This window comes from Bombina bombina, chromosome 3, assembly GCF_027579735.1.
Source record: "Bombina bombina isolate aBomBom1 chromosome 3, aBomBom1.pri, whole genome shotgun sequence".
Lineage (NCBI taxonomy): Eukaryota > Metazoa > Chordata > Amphibia > Anura > Bombinatoridae > Bombina > Bombina bombina.
In genome coordinates, this window is record NC_069501.1 from 467600110 (window position 1) to 467615542 (window position 15433).

The 15433-nt window shown below is 38.0% G+C and overlaps 1 protein-coding gene across 2 annotated transcripts in view; it reads right to left on the bottom strand.

Annotated features, from left to right (window-relative positions):
* Nucleotides 1–15433, bottom strand: part of PRICKLE4 (prickle planar cell polarity protein 4) — a 79282-nt gene that overhangs the window by 13262 nt on the left and 50587 nt on the right. For both annotated transcript variants that reach the window (XM_053706747.1, XM_053706746.1), the window contains 2 exons: nt 15227–15364; nt 9530–9736 (listed from right to left, as the gene is read on the bottom strand). In XM_053706747.1, the coding sequence (XP_053562722.1) occupies nt 9530–9736; nt 15227–15364 (345 nt within the window). The remainder of the gene's footprint in view (nt 1–9529; nt 9737–15226; nt 15365–15433) is intronic.

The window sequence follows — 15433 nt, forward strand, 5'->3', positions numbered from 1 at the left end:
ATGAAAGAAAAAAAATTGTGTTTTATGTCCCTTTAAGGATGATGGTTTTTCCCAGTTTTCGTGGTTAAATAACAGAAGCAATTTAGCATTTTTTCTCTGTATCAGTTTCACCATAATTATCTGCTCTCATGTTAAGTGCAAACAGGCCCTTATTGTGATAACATATGTGGGTACATAAAATAACAACAAATAGGAATTTAATACTGATAAATCAGGGGGAAATTATTAATAATATATAATAATAATAATAATATACTATAATAATTTCTACATAACTAGTGTAGCTAAAGAAAAATAGATTATTTAGTCCTGATTTTAGGAATACCTAATATTTCTGAGTAATTTATAGCAAATACAGGCCGAATACTACAAGAATGGAATTATTGGTTTAATGCTAAAAGTTTACAAAACTATATATTTGTAGAAACTAGAAACATCAGTGTATTTACCTAGAGATATTTTGACATTTAGAATTTAATCCTTTTATTGCTAAGGGCAGAGAATAACATTTTTGGATTGAAAACAATCAACAAAAATACACTTTAATACAATGATAAAAAAAATAATATAAAAAAATACTTTATTACTATTTACAATTGGTATCACTTAAGTGCTGACAGGGATAGAAGATAAGGGGTCAAGACAAACCATTGTTTACAAACAATAGGTTGTCATTTATGGCGTCAGAATTGTGACTGGCTTTGATTGGCTTTTACAGTGATCACATGACCATGGGGGAACTTTATTGGATATCACTGGACTGCATCACTCCTGAGGCATCCAATGATAGCCCACTGAGCCTGAGGCCAGCATGCATTGCAGCTTACCGGTATCTAGGCTCCATCAACGTAAACAGTCACTGTGACTTGACTGTTACATGTTACTAAATAGCTCATTTAAAGGGACACTCAGGTTAAATTAAATTTTCATGATTCAGATACAGCATGTAATTTTAAACAACTTTCCAATTTACTTCCATTAAAAAAATGTGCAGAATATTTTATATTTACAATTATTGAGTCACCAGATCCTACTGAGCATGTGCAAGAATTCACAGACTATACGTATATGCATTTGTGATTGGCTGATTGCTATCACATGGTACAAAGGAGTGGAAATATGCATAACTGAAATTTGTTATAAAAAAATCTACTACTCATTTGAAGTTCAGACTAAGTGCTATTGCATTGTCTTGTTATCCTGCATTTGTTGATTATGCAAATCTAATGTGTTGACTGGTCTTTTAATGGAGGCATCCCAGGCATGCGATCACTGGGAGACACTGTTGGCGAGACTTACACTATGGGAACCCTGGTAGTCCTTATACAATTCACTTTTAATATTACAGTTGCCTCTTTCTCTTGGTATAATTTCTTGAAATATAGATCCTTTGCATGACAGCAAACTGAGGTAGGCCCAGGAGCGTGCATGTGTCTTGATATCAGGAAATTGGAAAGCTTTGTTTAGAATTGTATGCTCTGTCTAAATCATGAAAATGTCACTTTGATGTTCATGTTCCTTATAATTACTGTAGGTCATTGATCATCAACATTCAAATTATTCAGTGAATATAATGCATGTTCCATATTTCCACCACAGAGTATTGTACCTATTTATAAATCTATAAACATCTCATGAATGTATTCACCAGTTCATACAGCTTCTGGTCAGCTTCTGATGTAGGTTGTGTATAGAAGTGTTTGCACCGCACTGATGTATCAAACTGCACTGAAATTTCTAAAGTGCAAATTCTTCAAAACAAACCAATTTCATCACTGATTTTGCCAAATGTGTTTGCGTTTGACAGGCTTTGGCAGTACAATAGATGATAAGCAGAGACAGCTCAACCATGGTACCAAGTGGACCCAGGCAGCACTTGAGAAGGGACCCAGGCAGCCCTTGACAAGGGGCAACACATTAGTGACTGAGACAGTCACTCTCTGATCCTGACCACTCCTGTCCTCTGTCTCCATGGGGGAAGTCTTAACCTCATCATGCACAAAGACACAGTACTGGTTAGGGGCGTCATTCCAAGTGGGACAAGTGCGTTTCTTGCCTAACTTCCTGACCACTAATTGTGCATAAGCATCGGTTGCATGCAGGTAGGCAGGCTAATTAAGGTCAGCGGCCAGGCCTAGTAGGTTGATATGCTACTCAGTAATGTTACTACTGTACTACTAATTGTATTCTCGGACACAGGCAGCACAATATCTTGAGCCAGCCCTGATGATAAATCTTGCCACAGTTATCATAACTGGAAGTAAATCTTGAGGCATCACAAACTTTTTTTTGTTTTCCTTTACCTTTTAGTGGAAGGAATATAGAATTTCACACATCTTGTAACATTTACTGCCTGTTATCTTTGTTCTTTGGAAAACAGGCCAAAATAAAGGAATATAAATTTCCATCAGGGAGAAATTTGGATAAAGATCTTAATACCACCTTATCCTCTGAAATAATAAATTTGGTTCATCTGGCATGTGTTATAAGTGAAAAGAAATGCAGTCTACCACATTATGATCCTGGAAAACAACTCTCCTATAATGATTGAAAAGCAGCTAACGCCCAAATGATGCCACGGAGAAGGGAAACTCGAAGACTTTAGTTTAATTGTCACCATAGCTCAAAAGAAGTAGATGTCTGAAGGGTCATCTGCCCATTTGATCCCTGAAGCTTCCTGTAGAGTTGATCTTTAATAATCAGATCTTTGTTTATTTTCTGGTCAGACTATTCTCCTTGCAAGACCTTTGCTTAGCTGACAAAATCCATATACTGGCTCTGTCTTTCTCTCAAAGAGAAATCTCCACCCAGATAAACACGTTTTATAGAAGTAGTTACCCGTTTTTTGATCATTTTAACTTGCTGTCATTATTTTCACATAGGAATTCTTATATCAATGTATCAATAGCCTCAGTTTGAAACTGTAGTGATTGACTTCAGACTGCTCCATAATCAATGGAATAGGTAATCATCTAGAATCTATCTAACAACCAGTTGTGCCTCCAGTGGACAATTCTGAAGTTGCTGACTCATGTTTTTTTGTTTTTGTTTTTTACAAGATCTGATGCTGTTTTGTAGGGCTTAGTAGCATTTAAACTGATCTCATAAGCCATCAAACCTACCAAACCACATGAGTTAGTGAAGAAGTGGTTTCTAACAGATCATTCAGCCATTTCCTGACTTACATGACACTGGAGATTAATTCTTCCATTTTCTGAGACACGTTTGTTATTTTGAAAATTCACCAAAATATGAGTGGTTCATATTTCATTCTGACAAAAGATTCTTGTTTGACTTCAGGTTCCTTCTACTCTACCAGAAGTACTTGTAAGTGGCCATTAGGAGCATGCTTTATGAGCAAATACGCATGGATAGCTCACCAACACATCTACAGTGGAAAAGTAGCCTCCCAAAGAACTATATATGAGGGGGGCGACACAGAATGTTCAACGGTCAAATGTAGAGGCACTACAAATAACTGGCCAATACCAATAAGGGAATATATTCTAAGTATTTATAAATAGATATTCCTATATATATCTATACCTATATATAATCATATATTTCTCTATATATGTATATTATATATATATATATATCCAAGTTATAACACAAACACTCACTGGACTTGATACAGGTGAAATAAAAAGTGTTTTATTCCATATAAACAAGTGACATTTCGAAGTGTTTACCTCTTCATCAGACCAACAATTGTACAGAGGGAATCAAACATTTTATACCCATTGAAACCCCACCCACTGTACAAAAAACGCCCAACTGTTGCCATAGCAACCATAGAAAAAACAAATACATTGTGAATGCTCATAGTTACTAATCCTGTGTTAATATTATACAGTGCAATAATAAACATATAGGGGCCTAGTTATCAAGCCGTCAACCTCAAATACGCTGGAATTCCGCAGCGTATTTGTGGCGAGGCTGATTCGCCTTAGTTATCAAAGGCTCGAGACCGGCAAAAGTAGAATTTTGTGACGTAAACTTCGATCCGCCGGACTCAGTCCGACACAGATCGATTCTTACGTCACTACAGATGTTCCGCACGAATGAAGGCTCCTTTAAGGGACGTCATCCAAGATGGCGTCCCCTCAATTCCGATTGGCTGATAGGATTCTATCAGCCAATCGGAATTAAGGTAGGAAAAATCTGATTGGCTGATGGAATCAGCCAATCAGATTGAGCTCACATTCTATTGGCTGATTGGAACAGCCAATAGAATGCGAGCTCAATCTGATTGGCTGATTCCATCAGCCAATCAGATTTTTCCTACCTTAATTCCGATTGGCTGATAGAATCCTATCAGTCAATCGGAATTGAGGGGACGCCATCTTGGATGACGTCCCTTAAAGGAGCCTTCATTCGTCGTAGTCCGTCGGTGAAGAAGGATGTTCCGCGTCGGCGGGAGGAAGATTCAAGACCCGGCTTGGAAGATGACATGGCCCGGATAGATGACCTCTTCAGCGCCTCTTGGAAGATGACATTGCCCGGATCGAAGACTTCTTCAGCGCCGCCTGGATGATGATTTCATCGGATGGAAGATTTCTTCAGCGCCGCTTGGAGGATTAACTTCTTCCGCTCCGGATGTCCACTTCGGTTCCATCGCTGCTCGGCTGAGTGAAGACGACTCAAGGTAGGATGATCTTCAGGGGATTAGTGTTAAATTTTTGTAAGGGGGGTTTGGGTTAGATTAGGGGTATGTGGGTGGTGGGTTTTAATGTTGTGGGGGGGTTGTATTTTTCTTTTACAGGCAAAAGAGCTGAACTTTTTGGGGCATGCCCCCACAAATGGCCCTTTTAAGGGCTGGTAAGGTAAAAGAGCTTTGAACTTTATTTAATTTAGAATAGGGTAGGGCATTTTTTTATTTTGGGGGGTTTGTTATTTTATTAGGGGGCTTAGATTAGGTGTAAGTAGCTTAAAATTGTTGTAATATTTTTAAAATGTTTGTAACTTATTTTTTTATTTTTTGTAACTTAGCTTTTTTTATTTTTTGTACTTTAGTTAGTTTATGTAATTGTATTTAATTGTAGTTATTTGTAGGTAGTTTATTTAATTAATTTAATGATAATGTAGTATTAGGTTTAATTGTAACTTAGGTTAGGATTTATTTTACAGGTAATTTTGTATTTCTTTTAGCTAGGTAGTTATTAAATAGTTAATAACTATTTAATAACTATTCTAACTAGCTAAAATAAATACAAAGTTACCTGTAAAATAAATATAAATCCTAAGATAGCTACAATATAATTATTAATTATATTGTAGCTATATAAGGGTTTATTTTACAGGTAAGTATTTAGTTTTAAATAGGAATAATTTATTAAAGTATAGTGTAGTGTTAGGTGTAATTATAACTTAGGTTAGGATTTATTTTACAGGTAAATTTCAGTTTATTTTAGCTAGGTAGCTATGAAATAGTTAATAACTATTTAATAGCTATTGTACCTAGTTAAAATAAATTGAAAGTTGCCTGTAAAATAAAAATAAATCCTAAGATAGCTACAATATAATTATTATTTATATTGTAGCTATATTAGGGTTTATTTTAAAGGTAAGTATTTAGTTTTAAATAGGATTAATTTAGTTAATAATAGAAATATTATTTAGATTTATTTAATTAATATTTAAGTTAGGGGGGTGTTAGGGTTAGTGTTAGACTTAGGTTTAGGGGTTAATAATTTTATTACAGTGGCGGCGGTGTAGTGGGGGACAGGATAGGGGTTAATAAATTTATTATAGGTGACGACGGTGTAGGGGGGGCAGGATAGGGGTTAATAAATTTATTATAGGTGACGACGGTGTAGGGGGGGGCAGGATAGGGGTTAATAGGTTTAATATAGGTTGCGGCGGGTTCAGGGAGCGGCGGTTTAGGGGTTAAACTATTTATTTAGTTGCGGCGAGGTGCGGGATCAGCAGGATAGGGGTTTATAATTTTATTATAGAGGGCGACGGTATAGGGGGGGCAGGATAGGGGTTAATAAATTTATTATAGGTGACGACGGTGTAGGGGGGGGCAGGATAGGGGTTAATAGGTTTAATATAGGTTGCGGCGGGTTCAGGGAGCGGCGGTTTAGGGGTTAAACTATTTATTTAGTTGCGGCGAGGTGCGGGATCAGCAGGATAGGGGTTTATAATTTTATTATAGAGGGCGACGGTATAGGGGGGGCAGGATAGGGGTTACTAGGTATACTGTAGGTGGCAGCGGTGTCCGGGAGCGGCGGTTTAGGGGTTAATACATTTATCAGAGTTGCGGCAGGGTCTAGGAGCGGCGGTTTAGGGGTTAGTAACTTTATTGAGTTGGGGGAGGCGGGCGTATTGGGCCGGCGAAGGCAGAAAAGTAGACGGCTTGATAACTACCCCCCATAGTGTAGTAATAGTGGGACCATTTGCAGAACATCAGAGTATAGTCAATCCTTGTTAGTAATAAAAACAAATTCTCTGTTTAATATTATCACAAACCTAAGTTGTTATTCCTGCACTGAGAAAATGGCATCCTAAGCTCCGCTTAGATGTGTATAGATGTGTATAAAAGTACAAATGTCTAGTTTAATCACTTCCAACTCCTATAGATGTACCTATAGAGTACTGTATTGGACCTAGTAATGGAGATAACAAGTCTATATACCAGCTATTGTCTAAGTAGATATATATAAAATTATTATTATTATTATCATCAGTTATTTGAAGAGCGCCACCAGGTTATATATACTGTATATATATATATATTTACCAAAAAACATCATATATATGTTTATGTATATAGGAATATGTATTTAAGAATAAATAGAACATATTGTGCTATGTGAAGAACATTGGAATATTTATAAAATGAGTTTGGGTTTGCGTGACTTGTTGTTTCCACCCCCCCCCCCCACTTTTAGTGCTCCATTGAGTCTATTTTTGCTTATGTCGTGTTAACGCTCAAGCAAAAACTTTTTACTTTCAACTTGTAAAAAAGCAAAATGCTTACTTCTAGTGGAGTTAAACCCTAAATTTAAAATACATTAGACAATCATTACAAACACTGAATCAGCTAACAGCAAAGTTTTCTTTCACGAATGGCTGTGTATATTTTGCTTCCATGTAGGTGTGTGTGTACCTTATCCATGCAATTCAGACAACTTAAAGAGACTGCAAAAAGAAAATGGTTTAATGTGTTAGTGCAATAATAAAGGGCTCTATCGCTTGTACATAACTATAAAGTCAGCTTTAGAGCAGCAATGCACTACTGAGACCTAGCTGAACACATCTGATGAGCCAATGACAAGAGGCATAAATGTGTAACCACTAATCATCGGGCTAGCTTCTTGTAATTAATTGCTGTTCCTAAACTTATCTAGGTATGCTTTTCAACGAAGGATACCGGTAAATTAAGAAAATGTGATAACTGAAGTAAAGTGAAAAGTCTCTTAAAATGACATGCTCTATATCAGGGGTCTCAAACTCAAATTACCTTGGGGCCACTGGTCAAATTCTCTTCTCCCATGGGGGCCGCTTCCAAAACTTCGAACAAAAATAAATATATATATATATATATATATATATATATATATATGACCCCCCCCCCCACACACACACACAGACCCTTACACTCACACAGAGCCACACACATACACAGAACCACACACATACACAGACCCAAACACACACACAGACCCACACACACAGACCCCCACATACACATACCCCCACACACCCAGACCCCTCCCACACACACACATATAGACCCCACACATACAGACCCACACATTCTCACACACACACATATATATATATATATACACACACACACACACACACACACACACACAGACATACCCACACATACACACACAGATCCACACATGCACAAACCCCCCTCACACAGACACACATACTTACAGGCACACACACCCATACAGACTCACACATACACACACACACAGACCCACATATATATATATACACACACACACATACACACACACACACATACCCCTACATACACATACAAACAAACACACACACACAGATCTACACATGCACAGACCCCCCTCACACACAAACACATACTTACACAGACACAGACCCACCCCACACACACATATACACACACGCCCATACAGACTTACACACAGACCCACACATACACAGAACCACACACATAGACTCAAACATACACACACAGACCCACACACAAGTTATGGCATGGCAGTATTTTAAACAAAGCAAGCTATACAGTCCCTCTCTTAGATAGAGACACAAAATATAACTCACTACAAGGCAACTGTGCTTGGCACATAGCTTGCTCAACCCCATTGCGTGTCCTCCTCTGCTGCTGCTCCTGACTGTCTCTGCTGCTGCCTGCTTTGACTCGGATCGCCCCACAGTCTCACTGAGAGTTGCACTACACCCCCAGTGAAGTCCTGGGTCCCCTCGTCATTGCCAAACAAAAGCTCTGGGCAAAACAATCCTACTCACTCACTTGCTTTGCTCCTCTGCTGCCACACCCACAAACAGCTATGGCGCTAATTTTGGCGTGCTGCACATTCAGGGGATAGGCGTGGGCCTGGAGCTGCAGCTCCTCGCTCCTCTGGAATTACGTTAATCAGCCACAGCTCTCAGTTATGGGGAGTAAGTGGAGGGCCGCATTGTAACCGGTTCGTGGGCCAGAAATGAACCATAAAAGTTTAATTAAAGGGACAGTCTACTCCAGAATTATTATTGTTTAAAAAGATAGATAATCCCTTTATTACCCAATCCCCAGTTTTGCATGACCAACATGGTTATATTAATATAGTTTTTTTTAATATAGAGATTACCTTGTATCTAAGCCTCTGCAGACTGCCCCCTTATTTTAGTTCTTTTGACAGACTTGCAATTTAGCCAATCAGTACCCTCTCATATGTAACTCCACGGGCATGAGCACAATGTTATCTATAGGTCACACGTGAAATACTGCCCTCTAGCTGTGAAAAATGCATTCAGAAAAGAGGCAGCCTTCAAGAGCTTAAAAATTAGCATATGAGCCTACCTAGGTTTAGCTTTCAACAAAGAATAGCAAGAGAGCAATGCAAATTTGATGATAAAAGTAAATTGGGAAGTTGTTTAAAATAGTATGCCCTATCTGAATCATAATAGTTTAATTTTGACTAGACTGTCCCTTTAACTAATTTAATTGTAGAAATGCAATACCAGAGAAAAGGAAGCCAAATATCACCAAAGTTGAATATAACTGACATTTTCACTTGGAAAACTGTAATGCACTGGTATGGGAGCCATTGTGTGTCGCAATCACTAAAAAGTTTATGTTTAAAAATGATTTTGTTGTTTTGCATGAACAATTAGTACAACCAAAGTTTGGGACATTCTGATTTAGATTTTCTAATTAAATTCATTTAAAGCGGTCAGTGAGTCAGAGAACTACAGTATTTCTTGCACTGTCCTGATTGGAAGTCTTTAAACACCTCTGAAAAAAACATAACTTGCAGTGATTAAAATGTGTACTTTACATGCATGAAACGGATCATGATACCTGGTCACAGGCTGCACACCGAGCTCTGCTCAGTTCCGCATGGTGTCGCCCACAGTAAATTCTGCCATCCTGCAGGAAGTAGATAAACTGTGACAGGGGAAGATGGCAGGTATCACAGACAAAGCAGCTCAAATGCCAGGAAAGTCCATCGTCCTGTGTCCGCTCTGCACGTACAGCAATATCACCTGTCTCAAATCTATCCCCACACTACAATAAAAACAAAAATTTGAAAACAAAATTAAAATCTCTCAGAAACCAAGTAAGGAAATAATATTAGCCTCTAAAGGGCTAGATTAGTGTGCAAAAATGTTAGCGATATTAAGTGCTAAAACTGCTCAAGTTAAATCAGTAGCGCTCTTACTCTTGCGCAAATATTAGAAATAGAAATTAAAAATGTAGCACCTTTGCCGGAATCCTCAGACACAGTAACTTCTAAAGATCAAATTGAGTGGTAGCGCTGAATCCCTCTACTTGAATCTGATTGGCTGATTCCATCAGCCAATCAGAATATTCCTACCTTAATTCCGATTGGCTGATAGAATCCTATTAGCCAATCGGAATTCGAGGGACGCCATCTTGGATGACGTCATTTAAAGGAACCGTCATTCGGCGAGTAGGCGTCGTTAGAAGAGGATGGATCTGCGTCGGCTGGGAAGAAGATGGCTCCGCTCCGCTCCGGAAGAAAGAAGATTGAAGATGCTGCTTGATAGAAGACTTCATCCCGATGATGGACTTCCAACTTCAGCCCGATGATGGATTTCTTCAGCCGCCGCTTGGATCCAGACCTCAGCCCGAGGATGGACGTCACTCTTCAGCCCCCCGCTTGGGCTTGGATCAAGACATCGGAGGCTCTTCTGGACAGATCGGGACACGGTGAGGTGAAGACAAGGTAGGGAGATCTTCAGGGGCTTAGTGTTAGGTTTATTTAAGGGGGGTTTGGGTTAGATTAGGGGTATGTGGGTGGTGGGTTGTAATGTTGGGGGGGGTATTGTATGTGTTTTTTTTACAGGCAAAAGAGCTGAATTCTTTGGGGCATGCCCCGCAAAGGGCCCTTTTCAGGGCTGGTAAGGTAAAAGAGCTTTTCTATTTTAATTTTAGAATAGGGTAGGGCATTTTTTTATTTTGGGGGTCTTTGTTATTTTATTAGGGGGCTTAGAGTAGGTGTAATTAGTTTAAAATTGTTGTAATATTTTTCTAATGTTTGTAAATATTTTTTTATTTTTTGTAACTTAGTTCTTTTTTATTTTTTGTACTTTAGTTAGTTTATTTAATTGTATTTATTTGTAGGTATTGTATTTAATTAATTTATTGATAGTGTAGTGTTAGGTTTAATTGTAGATAATTGTAGGTAGTTTATTTAATTTATTTATTGATAGTGTAGTGTTAGGTTTAATTGTAACTTAGGTTAGGATTTATTTTACAGGTAATTTTGTAATTATTTTAACTAGGTAACTATTAAATAGTTATTAACTATTTAATAGCTATTGTACCTGGTTAAAATAAATACAAAGTTGCCTGTAAAATAAATATTAATCCTAAAATAGCTACAATATAATTATTATTTATATTGTAGCTATATTAGGGTTTATTTTACAGGTAAGTATTTAGATTTAAATAGGAATAATTTATTTAATAAGAGTTAATTTATTTCGTTAGAATAAAATTATATTTAATTTAGGGGGGTGTTAGGGTTAGGATTAGCTATAGGGGTTAAAAAATGTATTAGAGTAGCGGTGAGCTCCGATCGGCAGATTAGGGGTTAATACTTGAAGTTAGGTGTCGGCGATGTTAGGGAGGGCAGATTAGGGGTTAATACTATTTATTATAGGGTTATTGAGGCGGGAGTGAGGCGGATTAGGGGTTAATAACTTTATTATAGTAGCGGTGCAGTCCGCTCGGCAGATTAGGGGTTAATAAGTGTAGGCAGGTGGAGGCGACGTTGAGGGGGGCAGATTAGGGGTTAATAAATATAATATAGACATATTAACAACGGCACCAGACAAGGTTGCCCGTTGTCCCCACTTTTATTTGCTTTAAGCATTGAACCACTGGCCATCAAAATCAGAGAAAGTAGGGACATTTCAGGAATTCTTTGGGGCATGCCCCGCAAAGGGCCCTTTTTAGGGCTGGTAAGGTAAAAGAGCTTTTCTATTTTAATTTTAGAATAGGGTAGGGCATTTTTTTATTTTGGGGGTCTTTGTTATTTTATTAGGGGGCTTAGAGTAGGTGTAATTAGTTTAAAATTGTTGTAATATTTTTCTAATGTTTGTAAATATTTTTTTATTTTTTGTAACTTAGTTCTTTTTTATTTTTTGTACTTTAGTTAGTTTATTTAATTGTATTTATTTGTAGGTATTGTATTTAATTAATTTATTGATAGTGTAGTGTTAGGTTTAATTGTAGATAATTGTAGGTAGTTTATTTAATTTATTTATTGATAGTGTAGTGTTAGGTTTAATTGTAACTTAGGTTAGGATTTATTTTACAGGTAATTTTGTAATTATTTTAACTAGGTAACTATTAAATAGTTATTAACTATTTAATAGCTATTGTACCTGGTTAAAATAAATATAAAGTTGCCTGTAAAATAAATATTAATCCTAAAATAGCTACAATATAATTATTATTTATATTGTAGCTATATTAGGGTTTATTTTACAGGTAAGTATTTAGATTTAAATAGGAATAATTTATTTAATAAGAGTTAATTTATTTCGTTAGAATAAAATTATATTTAATTTAGGGGGGTGTTAGGGTTAGGATTAGCTATAGGGGTTAAAAAATGTATTAGAGTAGCGGTGAGCTCCGATCGGCAGATTAGGGGTTAATACTTGAAGTTAGGTGTCGGCGATGTTAGGGAGGGCAGATTAGGGGTTAATACTATTTATTATAGGGTTATTGAGGCGGGAGTGAGGCGGATTAGGGGTTAATAACTTTATTATAGTAGCGGTGCAGTCCGCTCGGCAGATTAGGGGTTAATAAGTGTAGGCAGGTGGAGGCGACGTTGAGGGGGGCAGATTAGGGGTTAATAAATATAATATAGACATATTAACAACGGCACCAGACAAGGTTGCCCGTTGTCCCCACTTTTATTTGCTTTAAGCATTGAACCACTGGCCATCAAAATCAGAGAAAGTAGGGACATTTCAGGAATTGAGGTGGGACACTCTGAACACAAGATCTCCCTATTTGCGGATGACGTGATATTGACATTAACAAAACCACTACTATCCCTTCCTCTAGTATATAAAATCATCCAACAATTCGGGACTTTATCGGGCTATAAAATTAACGGAGATAAATGCGAAGCCCTGGGAGTTGGAATTCCAGCCCACACCAAAAAATTAATAGAACTAAACTTCTCATTTGGATGGCCCAAGAAGTCCATTAAATATTTAGGAATCCATCTCACCAGCAATATACATTCTCTATACAATATAAATTATCTTCCCATGTTTAAGAAAATCAGAGCCCTTTTAACTAAGTGGATGAAACTTAAAATCTCCCTTTACGTAGAATTATCTCGGTCAAGATGTCTCTATTACCCAAATTATTATACTTATTTCGCTCCTTACCCATCACCCTTCCTCATTCTGACTTACATAAGCTTCAAAAAGACATCTTACGATTTGTGTGGCAGGGGAAACAAGCCAGAATCAACAAAACACTTATGTGTTCCCCCAAAAAGATGGGAGGAGTGGGTCTCCCAAATCTAATTCCATACTATTACTCAGCCCGCATTGCCCAAACTTTACACTGGTTCAAAACTAAAAACAATTCACAGTGGCTAAACATTGAATCTGCTGTTATGAACACTATACCACTCTCACACCTATTATGGACCCCAGATACCCCCACCACTCATAAGAAAAGCGAATTCATAGCAATTCAACATACCTTACACATTTGGAAGATATTGAACTCTAGATTTCCATTACTAAATAAAAGATCAGCGATCACACCATTGATAACCCAAACTTCCTCATTTGATAGCACTGTACAACAGAAATGGCATAACAAAGGGCTTTACAGGATTGCAGATGTATATAAAGAGGGTAAAATGATTTCCTTCACACAATATCAGGCCCTAGACACAGAAGATAGGAATATCTGGTACCATTACCTCCAACTAAAATCTAGAGTATATCAAATCATGGGGGCCGAGAGAGCTCCCGTAACCACCACACTAGAAAAGCTCTGTCTGGCTGATTATCATATAAGAGGTGGAATTTCAACCCTTTACACCTTATTTAACAACCCCCCTTCTGATATCAAATCCCCCCTAATGTTAAAATGGGAAAACGACACAGGGAGGACTTGGTCAATTGGGACTTGGAGAGAAAATCTCAGCGATGGTTTATCTTTTACACAAAACGCAACCCTCATAGAAAATTTTATTAAAGTAGCCTTCAGATGGTACTTATTCCCGACTAGATCAGGGGGAAAAGAGGACCCATTGACCAAGTTCTGCTATAGAGGATGTGGGGAGCTTGGGACATACCCACATATGTGGTGGGAATGTAGATACGTTAAAGAGATATGGGATCAAGCCTCAAATTTCATGAGCAAGATCTTCGAAAAAACAATAAAGCTAACCATGGAACAAGCGCTGCTCCACTTTCTGATCCCGGGGCTCTCTAGACACAATAACAAACTAGGAAGATGGGTTTGCACAATAGTTAGACTAGGTATAGCCCAATTTTGGAAGGGACTCCCCCCGAGCTTCGAACTGATAAAAAAAAAGATGATATACCATTTTGATAAAGCAAGTGCCTCAGCAGAATACTTAAATGATAAAAAAACATTCCTGTTACAATGGGAACCTTTCATACACTATCACGAGGCCTCCAGGAGGAGAGGGGGGGCGGACACGGACTAGGCCAGACGAAATATTGTTTGTAACATCTACATTGAATGTACGGAATGAACTGTGTTAACTTCGAACCTGTATAACATTACGTGTATTTTTGGAGTATTTACTCTATTATTGGAATGACCTTTGACTATTGGAATATTTGATCATTGATTTATTGTATTTGTAAAATCCTTAAATAAAATCTTTTCAACATAAATATAATATAGGGGTCGGCGGTGTTAGGGGCAGCAGATTAGGGGTACATAGCTATAATGTAGCTTGCGGTGGTGTACAGAGCGGCAGATTAGGGGTTAATAATAATATGCAGGGGTCAGCGATAGCGGGGGTGGCAGATTAGGGGTTAATAAGTGTAAGGTTAGGGGTGTTTAGACTCGGGGTACATGTTAGGGTGTTAGGTGCAGACTTGGGAAGTGTTTCCGTATAGCAAACAATGGGGCTGCGTTAGGAGCTGAACGCTGCTTTTTTGCAGGTGTTAGGTTTTTTTTCAGCTCAAACAGCCCCATTGTTTTCTATGGGGGAATCGTGCACGAGCACGTTTTTTAAGCTGGCCGCGTCCGTAAGCAACGCTGGTATCTAGAGTTGCAGTTGTGGTAAATATGATCTACGCTCCTTTTTTGGAGCCTAACGCAGCCCTTCTGTGAACTCTAAATACCAGCGGTATTTAAAAGGTGCGGCCAGAAAAAAGCATGCGTAGCTAACGCACCCCTTTGGCCGCAAAACTCTAAATCTAGGCGTAAGAAAATTTGATTGAAGTTAGAAAGTTTCTGAATCAATAAAGTTTAATTTTGTCCCATCAAGGTAGGTTGGTTGTCATTTCTTACCCCCATACAGAAGCTGTTGCTATTCTCTTGAGTAACAGGTGCAGGGATTCCACGTCTCATGCAGTGAAGTCTCCTATAAGCGCTAAATCTCTGTAGCTCTCTCTTTTCCTGCTCCCCAAGAGCTGTGCAGAACTGCTCCTGAAAATCAAGACAAAATATACAAAACACATCAAGTGCTGAGCTTTTGTTTTTTCCCCCCAAACAGAC